The sequence below is a fragment of the Triticum urartu genome, unplaced genomic scaffold (genome assembly GCF_003073215.2).
Source record: "Triticum urartu cultivar G1812 unplaced genomic scaffold, Tu2.1 TuUngrouped_contig_4739, whole genome shotgun sequence".
NCBI lineage: Eukaryota > Viridiplantae > Streptophyta > Magnoliopsida > Poales > Poaceae > Triticum > Triticum urartu.
In genome coordinates, this window is record NW_024115353.1 from 3,125 (window position 1) to 14,493 (window position 11,369).

The 11,369-nt window shown below is 42.9% G+C and overlaps 1 protein-coding gene across 1 annotated transcript; it reads left to right on the forward strand.

Annotated features, from left to right (window-relative positions):
* The first annotated feature begins 6,647 nt into the window (after window positions 1-6,647).
* LOC125528245 (CBL-interacting protein kinase 11-like) lies at window positions 6,648-9,439 on the forward strand. The gene is made up of 2 exons (XM_048692741.1): window positions 6,648-6,990; window positions 7,374-9,439. Exon 2 carries the CDS (start codon window positions 7,689-7,691, stop codon window positions 9,210-9,212), a length of 1,524 nt encoding a protein of 507 aa, XP_048548698.1. The 5' UTR covers window positions 6,648-6,990; window positions 7,374-7,688; the 3' UTR covers window positions 9,213-9,439.
* Window positions 9,440-11,369: the final 1,930 nt, after the last annotated feature.

Here is an 11,369-nt window from a genome sequence, read left to right on the forward strand (position 1 = left end):
TTTTTATCTCCACGGACGAGCGCCCAACCCACTTGTGGTGAAGGTTAAGTGTCCGTAGGTGATAGTGTTTTCTAAAATACTATGGGTGCGGTGGTTGGACAAAAGCCTTGATGGCGTGAGTGACGATGACATCCTCAGGAATCATTTTCCTCTTCGAGGGAGGGCACCATGTGATATACCTTTCACCATCAAGGCCTTACATATTCACTTGGAAAATTGACTCGAGCTTACCCGATCGAGCGACGATGGGTTCTTTATTGCCACCACCTTCTAAGATTGTCGCTTTGGAATGCGTTTGAAGTCTATTTTAAACCTTGAATTTATACGGCCAATCGGAATTAAACCCTAACATCTCAATCCCTGAAATAGACACCCCTATACTCATTAATCACGATCAATCTAAACTCTAGACCCATTTGGTGCACCGGGAAAAGATCCATCCTGCTCGGGATCACAGTATACTCTCGGTGGCATACATGCCCCACATGTCATATCCATCCCGCATCCTCTATCCCCAATCCTTTTCCATCTCCTAAGATTAGTGTTGGATCATCATCTCCCTCATCCACCTCCTCCTTAACTGCCCACCGTGACTGCAGCTAGAGTGCCTCGATGCCGCCAATGCAATGCCCAAGAATGATGCCAAACATGCTATTGGACAATATCTTAAGATAGTATAGGCAGCATAGCTTCCCGAGCGAGAATGGGATCCCATCAAAGAGCGCCTTGCGCGGGAGGAGGAGCATAGGATCAGCGAGAGGTCCATGATGGGGCCATAGATCATTGAAGTTGAGCACATGGAGGCAGCGTTCTGGAGTTATTTTCTTCCACGTAAATAGGGTGGTGTTGTTCACCAACAAGATTATGTCCCTCTAGAATAAATAATATGATTTTCTTTAAATAGGCACAGAAGCAACATAATGAAAACAATAACAACATAGAAAGCAATAAAAAAATCTAACAAGCATGCTACTGGAAAGAGCATTTCAATACAAAACCAATAGAGAAGAAGTAATTCATTTGAAGTTAAAATTAGCAAGATATAGTTAGTCAAAGTTTGATCAAATGTAACCAGTTAAATTTTAAAAGAAAACTAAGCAGGCTAGGGGGCATCAAAGGCGTAAAACCATAGTACCACTGACGGTAAGCCCGCGCGGGTTACTCAACCGTAGGTCGCTGCAGGTGGGCCAGTCTTGCTTAAGCAAAGGGTTATCCCTAACCAGAAAATAGAACAATGGCGGGAGCTTGCTAGCCAGGGGTCACGACGGTGCTCAGGGAGGTGTTATGCGTGTCAGGGTGAGAATATCTACCAAACGTCGAGTCGCACGGTGGTGGGGCTCGATGGAAGGGATCAACCGCTTCGTCTCCGATGTTGGTGATGGAAAAACTTTAAAACATCCCTCCATGCACAAAGCAATAGCAAGGGGTCAGCCCCACATAAGGTTCAACATGCTAAGAGGGGCTCAAGACCGGGAAGAATTGAAACATAAGGCGTCAAAGCGGTGACTACCGGTGAGGGTCGGAACACCCTTGCTGAGCTACTCTAGCTCAATGTGATGGAACACAACACTCTCCTTCACTTGATGCAACGAGTTGGGTGAGTTATGTGTCCGCGAGGCGCCATCTTTTATGCTCGACGCCATGGTCATGGATGACCGCCTGTGTGGGTTGTGCATTCAAGGCGACGGGGTTGCTCCAAGGTGCAATGGTAGGCAAGGTAGAGGCTAGGTAGGTAAGTAGGGCTGCGACCAGTGAACATGGCCTGGGAAATGGCTCAGGGTTTGTTGTCCAGATGCATGTCCATTGCGGCAGTCACATCATCAACGAGGATGACAAGCTAGGTGTGTGACCGGGAGGAGAGTGTGAGTGGGGGTGCTTGGGGTGGCTCACGTTGTTGAGTGATCATGATGGAGTGGCTACATGTAATCAACGTAAGCACTATGGTGTCGAACCGTCATGTCTGCAATGGTGCTGCTATGGTCGAACGGTGTCACCATGCCATCATTGACATGAGGTCGTGGGGTTCTCTCTGGGTCATGGCTTGGTCCAAACTTTGGTATGGTTGCATCACTAGGGATCCTTGACATTCTTGGAAAGTTTGAGAGCAAAAATGGACAATGTCCGCTTCACTGACATGGTGCAACTTTTATACTATTCATAAATGGAAATGAATTTCTAAGTGGTTCAAATGGTCAAGGTTGTGCTAGCAAAAATATGGTAGCTTCTCTAAGAGGTATAGCGAGCCCCCAAAAATTTTCAGCGCAAGGGGCTACCTAGAAAATCACAAAACATTTTGTGGGATGTTCTGGTCAGAAAGTTTGACCACTTTGCAAGGCAAAATATGGAACTAAGGCACCTCATGTTTTTCACATTGAAACATACACGAGCATGAGATACTACCATAGTTTTCTTGGCAGAAAATAAGTTGGCTGAAAAGGGACTACTTCACAAAGGTTTTATCAATGGGAATTTATTTAAAAAGAAAAATAAATATTGAATCAACAAGGCTGGGATTAGGAAGAACATATGTGAAGGGTAATAGGTAGGGGAAGATTTACTAGTTGGGCTCATGCTCATTTGGCACCTAGAAAATGGTGAAATCATTTTATGTAATTAAATGAGAGCTGGAAATCTAGAAAAAAGCGAGGAGGTCAAATTTGAGAAATTTGGTTTGCGACAACTTGACGTGTATATTCAAAAGTGCATCTAATCCCCAAGGTGGATTTTGGTAATTCATGCGAACGCATCTCAAAGAATTAATGGTGCTTCAAAGTATATTTTAGGAGAAGTTCTTTTAGGTACAACATTGAATGGAAGGTGACCCCTAAAATGGCATAAAGACAAGTGTTGGACAGGTCAAAGGATTCTACATCTTCATTTTAGTGATCCAAGATCACATTGAGTCCATAGGCATGCGATACTATCAAAAGGGCACAAGAATGCGAAATGAGCCTTTTGCTCCATGTATAAAGATCAAACTCCAAAACTCCTCAAGATCCTTTAATATTTCCACTATATGTACCTAGCTCAATTCCATTCGGTGTTACCAAAGCACTTCCACTTGGAACCACCGAAACATCCAAATATAGTTAGATTTCCAAACCCATGTTCAACCGGAGCTCCAACATTCCAGTCGGAGCCACAGAAGCAACATGGCAAACCTTGTGTTTTCATGTCAGAACTTCCGAGCAAAACCAGTTGAAACTTCTGAAGTGCCAACAGTAAGTGTAGTAGTGCCAAGGTAGTCATCTCAAAGCCACCAATTGAAACCATTCAGACCTACCAATGCATCTAAAAGATGACATTTTTGTTCACTTTAGATCCACCGAGCAAAACCATCCAGAGCCTCCGAAGTGTGCATAAAGGTGTGTAATGAGTAGATTTTTTGTCTTGCCTATATATAACCCACCTATCCCACTAGTACTCGAAGCAAACTCCACTCTCTTCATTTTTTCCGAGAGAGAACTCCACCTCCTTGTGCTAATTTCAAAGGGCAACCCACTCCAACCATCCAATCAAGCCCTTTGAGATCCAATCCCCTCTTTCTCACCATTTCTACCTTCTCCAAATCCATAGCCAGATCTTGAGAGAGTTTGAGTGTTGAGGAGATTAACTTTTAAAGCACAAGAGTAAGGGGTTCATTGCCAAGCAACCTATATCTTGTTACTTTTGGAGGATGTGCGCCTCCTGGATCTGCTAGGTGTGTTTGGAAGTCTTTAGGTTTGTGAAGAATCCAAGAAGTTTGTACGGACTTAGAGCTCGCCTACTTTGTGAAGATCAACCCTAGTGAGTATAGTCCTTCATGGGCGCAAGACATGTGGAATGGGTGTGGTTGCTCCTTTGTGGACCCTTCGTGGTTGAGTGTCCTTTTGTGGGCCATTAGGAATCTTGCAATCGAGATCCTTGTGATCTTAGACCCTTCGTTGAACATAGCCTCCATCAACTTGGATGTAAGATATTGCCAACTATCTTAACCATAGGGAAAAATCTTCACCAAGCCAATTGTGCTTGCGATTCTCTAAACTCTACTCCTTTACTTTCACTTGCATGTCTTTACTTTTCACTACCTATTTTTCTAGACTTCCATGTGTAGGGTGTTCTATAGATTGCTGGAAAGCCTAAATTCTGCCAAAAATCTAAACTTTGGAAAAGAGGCCATTATTGTGATTAGTAGTCTATTAACCCTCCTATAGACATAATTATCAATCCTAGAATATTCCAATGATGAGCCTCCTCAAATGAACTCTAGGTCTTCATGAGAAGCAAGTTTATGGACCCCCACTAGTCCATAAGAGAACTTTCATTCATACATAAATCTATGTGCATCCTTGTTGCATGACAACCCTATTCCTTGCATTTATATCGATTATAAGGTCTTCCTCTTAATCTAATGATCAACTGCATTGGTGCAAGATCTTTTTGATTTCTTTCAATCCCCAACATTATCTTCTCCTGCCAATGAATATGTCATAGGGCCTAACACGTGTGTGTGTGTGTCATGTTGATGGGGACAAAGCCACCTGTGAAATCTCTGGGATATCGTGTTATGCCAAAACACCAACGATGGCAGATCAGTCGATAGAGGAGGCGCCACCAAGTTGCAAGAATGGCACCTTCGAGCCATAGAGAAGGAGAACAATCGGGTCATTAATAAGTGCATCACTGACCACATTCACTTGATCGCTTCACCCTATGCCATGTTCTTGCTTTGACAATAGGCCCACTACATCGTCGACAAGTAGGGTCATTGATGGGCATTTAGGCTTTTGGTTCTGAAGACCCTTAGTTTCCCATGTTGGAGAGGCATGGATGGAAGATGTTGACACGTTTTTATGTGTACTATGTCGTGGAGAGTACATGCGATGTCAGTTATGGTGATTCAAAGACACACTGAAGTGTACAACAGATATCATATTCTTTCATGAAACACAAGTTTAGACACAACCTCAATAGCTAGCCATTGGATGTAAACTTGAGCACGGGTAATATGGGGTCCAAAAGCACGTCATCTGAGCTAGTTCTTGGGATCCACTTTTCCATCCGAAGCCCAACCCAAAATGTTCTAAAATTATGTTTTATTTACGAAATCACTAGTTAAGAGGTACACTTTACAAAGGTCACTTCTCATCTCTGCTGGTGGCGACAAGTTGTACACCGCAAGTGCGCCACTTGTCGACATCCAGAAATTTTGGTGGGATACCCCCTACAGGAGGAGACGGATGAGTGGGTTTGTTCGTGTGTTTTTGTAGATCCACTTTTTTAAACATCTTTTTCTCAAACCACACGTCTAAATTATGAACCGTTTTCACTATTGTGTTTTTTACGTTGACATCTTCGAAACTAGATACCATATTGATAGCTTTCATCAAACTTTTTCAGGCAAAATTTGTGCTCCCAACTACACTAGCATGTGCTCCTAACTGAAATAACAGTACTCCCTACTATTACTAATATGTACCCCCAAGCTGTAGTTCCAACTATGAATATTCATTTCTGAGCTCAGGCTCATATGCTCCTGGTGAACTGTAAAGTTAAAAACACTAGAAAAGTCCAGAAAAATTGTTTTTTTTCATGAAAGATGTTTGAGTGCGTAATGTCCATGTCAAATTTCGTCATGTTTGGACATCTGAGCAGCTCTTAGTAAAAAAAAACTTGAGTATATATCCAAACATGATGAAATTTGACACGGACATCACGCACTCGAATATCTTTCATTATTTTTTTTCTAGTAGTTTCTTATGTTACTGTTTACCCTTGGGTGCAGATGCACCCGAGAGCCGAAATGCCGCGTCCTTCCAACTAGCACTAATCTGCATGCCTCCAATATATGCTCCAAACCAACACTAATATGTGCTCTCTAAGTGAACTAACCTATAAGTAGGAGCAACATGTACTTCTCACGTGCATGTGCTCTCAAGTCTCAACTAGCATTGACCTGTGCTTCTTACGTGAACTAATCTATGCTTCCAAATGACACTAACCCGGGCTCCCTATGTGAATTAAACTTTGCTCCAAACTTGCACCAACACGTGCTTCCTATGTGTATGTGCTCCAAACTAGCACACTATTGTGCTTCCTACATGAACAAACGCGAATTAATATACACTCCTCCACTGCAACCTACATGTGCTCTAAAAACAGGAAAACCCGAGAAAATAAAAGGTAAGAGAAATCCCAAAAAACCCTAAAAAAATTGAGACAGCTCGGAAAAATGAGCAAATCCCAAAAATCTATTTATTTTATAGAAAAAATCAAACAAAACCTAAAAAAACAGGCTCGTGTGTGGAGGTGCGTCCACATGCGACATATGACGAAATTGGGACGCAACACTTGAAGCGCTTCCACACCCAGGGAAAATGCCCTCATAGGGGACGACACTCCTGACTAATTTTTTAAAAATATATAGGTATTTTTAATAATAGCCAAGAGATCAAATTAAATAATTTTTTGTGGTGAATCAAATTAAATAAATAAAGCATTGTTCAAGTACTTCGGGCCAGGTTCGGGCTTGGTGTTTTCATACTGGGCTTTCCAAAGCCTAGCCCAAAACCTGGGCAGCCCAGAGTATGATTCGTTCGTCCCCTAGTAGATCCTCACCAAACGTCCAATGCAGTGAAATCCCAAAAGGTTAGGTGCAAAATGAGAAAAAGGCCCGCATCGTCAACACGGCAGCGTAAACGGCTGCCAAACCTGCTGCACTCCCTCCATTCTGGAGAAGCGCGCCGCCGCCGGGCTACAATCATCGCTAAGACCGAAATTAGAAGATTCCGAGGGATCTAGCCACAAAAGGCTAAGCGCCATCCCAGAGGAGGAAGAGTATGAGAGCGCGGCACCTACAGCCAGGAAATCCCAGAATCCACCAACAGCAAGCTTGCAAGGCGGCCAAACGCGCACCAAATCGGCGCCCGCCTGCTTCACGGGATCGATCCCGGTCGATTTCTATGGCGTCCCGTGGGATTCGCGGCGCTTCCTTCTCCCGTTCTTGATCAGGTACTGTTCTTCCGACAGGAAGAGATCTACTTGCTGGCAGCGCTCTGTTTAGCCCCGTCCTGGGCGTGAATTTTGCCGATTTTGGATGCCTGTTGCAGGAATGGTCGGTTTTTGAGTTAGAATTGTCGAAATAATCGTTTCTAGAGTTCAAGAGATGGCATCTTTGCTTCACCCAGTTATCCAGCTTTGGCGGCTCTGATTGCTGTAGATGCTCTTGTTTGTTCTGTACCATCTCAGTTTGATAGACAACATTGGGGTGTCACCCAAGATTTTGCCTTAATGTCCACAAAGGCCACAGAATTTGTGTTTTTTCATTAGAGCTCGTAATCCCACCCTGCATTACATGTATCCGTTATGATTTAATCTGATCTTCTGGCTGGCAGTTGTTCACCGGAAGAAGACTTGGGAATGCAGAAAGATGTGCTGGCGTAACAGCAAACACTTACTTTGTGCAAACAAGATCAGAGCTTCGTTCAAGCTCATGCTGTGGGGCTCTCATGATAATGTGCTGCATACTGGTACTGTTCCTCCTCTCTGTGGTGTGAAGCACAGTATACCGAAGGGGTCAGTATTTGTTGATAATCACATTTGTGAAGACAGTTGACATCTGCTCCATTCATGAGGTATACAGTCTAGATACTGCTATATAAGCGGTGTGTGTGGTGTTCGTTTGTTTTACTCCGTTCAGATAGCTTGATATGATGGATGAGAGGAGGACTATCTTGATGGGCCGTTATGAAATCGGGAAGCAATTGGGACAAGGAACTTTTGCGAAGGTGTATTATGCCCGAAATCTTGCAACTGGCCAAGCTGTTGCTATAAAGATGATCAATAAAGATAAGGTTACCAAGGTTGGACTTATCGAGCAGATAAAGAGGGAGATTTCAGTAATGAGATTGGTGAAGCACCCAAATGTCCTGCAGCTTTTTGAGGTAATGGCTACCAAGAGCAAGATTTATTTTGTATTGGAGTATGCTAAAGGTGGTGAGCTTTTCAACAAAATAGTAAAGGAGGGGAAGCTTAATGAGGATGCTGCTAGGAGGTATTTCCACCAATTGATCAGTGCTATTGACTATTGCCACAGCAGGGGTGTTTATCACCGTGATCTGAAGCCTGAAAATCTACTCCTGGATGAGAATGAAAACCTAAAAGTCTCAGATTTTGGTTTGAGTGCCCTGGCTGATTGCGCGAGGCAGGATGGTCTCCTGCACACCACATGTGGAACTCCAGCTTATGTTGCCCCTGAAGTGCTTAGCAGGAAAGGCTATGATGGTGCAAAAGCAGATGTATGGTCCAGTGGAGTAATTCTGTTTGTGCTTGTGGCTGGTTACCTTCCTTTTCATGAGGCAAATCTGATAGAGATGTACAGAAGGATTTCCAAAGCGGACTTCAAATGCCCTCGGTATTTTTCCGCTGAGCTGAAGGAGCTATTACATAAAATCCTTGATCCAGATCCCAGTACTAGGATTACAATCTCTAGGATAAAGAGAAGTGCTTGGTACAGAAGACCAGTTGAGGTAAATGCAAAGAAAACCGAGCCTGAAGCAAAGCACAACACCTTTTCAGCTGAAGCTGCGTCGCCAGGCTCGACAGGATGCAGCACTTCTGAGGGAAATCAAGGGTCATTAAGCCTCCCAAACCTGAATGCATTTGACATCATATCTCTGTCAACAGGGTTCAATCTATCTGGGTTTTTTGAGGATGAGTATGGTCGCAGGGAAGAACGGTTTACAACTAGGCAGCCTGTAACAATAGTACTTACAAAGTTGAAGGAACTGGCCAAACGCTTGAAGCTAAAAATTAAGAAGAAAGAAAATGGAGTCCTGAAGTTGGCTGCTCCAAAGGAAGGAAAGAAGGGGTTTCTCGAGCTTGATGCCAAGATTTTCGAGGTAGCCCCTTCTTTTCTCCTAGTTGAGTTGAAAAAGACTAATGGAGACACTATGGAGTATCAAAAGCTGGTGAAAGAGGAAGTAAGGCCAGCACTCAAGGATATTGTATGGGTATGGCAAGGTGATCAGCACCATCGGTCAGAGCCGATTCTGCAAGGGGAGCAACATCAGTCACCGTCGCCAACACAGCAGCCACATGATGAGTTGCAACCACCATTGCAACAGCAAGAGGGACAGGATCAGTTGCACCCACCTTTACAACCACAGGAGCAGCAGGACTTGCAGGAACAACCACCATTGCCACCACAGAATGGCTTCAAACACCAAGATTGACATGATAGCAGTACCGGATGAAAGTACCTCGTGTGTGTTTCCCTGTACTTCTAATTCCATACTCTTCGCAACCATGATTTATAGACAGTCTTTTTTCCTCCTGAATTGTAAAGCTTGTGTGTATAACATAAGTGAATGTATAGTTTCAGTTTTGCATACTATAGGGGGAAATGAACTCTTGATTCCGTTTTTGAACCTTCTTGAAATAAAATGACTGTTGACCAGCACCATCTAGTTCTTGGAGTTTCTAACTATTGTAATTTGTTTTCCAAGGAGAGTGAACCTATGTAATGATAGAAATCAAAGTTGGTAATGGTCAAAGAACACATTTCTGGGAGGATGGTTTGGAGGTATTGTGCTTTGTAAAAATTCAATCGCCTCTATAATCTAACCTTCAGGAAGAATGTCAGTTTCAACTGTATTTGAGGTGGGTTGGGAATGTTTAAATTTCAGATCGCGACTTGGTGGGGGAGCTAACTGTTATCATCTGGCAGGAATTACATAATTTCTTTGTAGATTTTGAGCTGGGGGAAGAGGAGGATAAATGTGTTTGCTTGGTTGAAAGTGGCAGCTGGTTTTTTTTTAGCAGACGTCGAGGTTGGGCGCGGATGTAGAAGGATCGACAAGACACCAGCAAAAAGGATGGGAAAAAGAACAAGGAGGAGCTACGCCGAGATGAAAGTTCCCGATTAGTCTTGTTTTGATGTTTCTGAGTTACTGCTACTGTCTGGTAGTGATAAGCTCTGCTGTTTTTTGCTGGCTTTGGTAGCTGGAGTTTGCTGCTGCGTTAGTTCCGATTACGATTACCCCCCGAGTGGCTGTCGTCGAGACTGGTTTTCTTGTGGGTTCGTGACAGGAACTGAACGTGAGGCCGGCTTGTCTGTTGTTTTATCAGTTTTCAGAGATGAAAACTGGGTGCGATGCTCCTTGATTCGAGAAGTCTTATGACTGATCTAATCGGTTCTGACTTTTGATTCAGGACCGATGCTAACTACTCCCTCCGTCCTATAATATAAGAACGTTTTTGACACTACACTAGTGTAAAAAACGTTCTTATATTATAGGACAGAGGGGGTAGAACTAAGCCTTCTTGGGGATAATTGTAACTAGCTCGTGAGTTTGCCACTTGAACAGATGAATGTATGGCATCCGAGGCGCAGAGTGAACAAAAGCAACGGAGAAGACAGTGAAGCATGCCATGATGCTTTCACAGATCATATTGGCTACCGCATCTGTGATTCTCATGACAGCCGCATGTCCTAGTGGCTTGCTGTTGCTTCCCGATCAATGAAATAAAATTATTTTACTTTTGCCACGGAATAGCAATTGTGATCATTGTCAAAAGCTAAGAGTGGCACCAGTGAAATGTCAAAATCTAGAGTAACATAACAAAAATTGGTAAAATCTAGAGTGCCAAGAACAAGATTTTCCCTTTCACGTTGGGACTGCAGCGACTCAGACGAAAGGGAACGATATATTCCTTATTACTGTTTATAGCCGGTTTTTTAGTTGCGCTTTTGTTTGGTTTTCTATTTTTTATTTTTAAAAGCTAATTAAAAACATTTTTAAAGAACACGACTTTTGAAATGATTATGGATTTTTTAATCTGAACATGAACATATTTTATTTTTCTGGAACTATGTGACACTTTTTAAAAACTCTTTTTTTCTAAAACATTTTTCTAGAAAATTAAATATTTTTATTTTTCAAGAAAATTTTCAGAGAAAAAAAAAAGAAAAGAAGAAACAAAAAAAGTAGCTCCCTGTGTGAATGGTCGACAAAGCTAGAAATCTCTACTACTTAAAAAGAACGTAAAGTTCCTATTTCACCTCTCTTTCGTCCAACCTTCCTTATATACGTTCCATTCTTTCTTTCTCCTCTTTGATTTTTTTCTCACATCTCTGATTTTTTCCCATGCATTTTTTTAGAACGAAGGCTCGCAATGAGCCCGACAACACAACATCAAGCACATCGGCCGAACGATACAAGGGAGCACCCTAGAAAGCTTTCAACTCAATGCAGTATACTAGCTCAAAACATAAAGAAGAGGAAGCCCAAGCTAGTGCACGCCGCAGACCGCAGCAAACACGAACCAAGGATTGCGAGCAGCATGAGCACGACGAGGACCTGCAGAAACAGAGTGGAGCTGTGGACATG

Coding starts and splice junctions, on each gene's coding strand:
- LOC125528245 (XM_048692741.1), top strand. CDS start 7,689: ATGATGGATGAGAGGAGGACTATCTTGATGGGCCGTTATGAAATCGGG.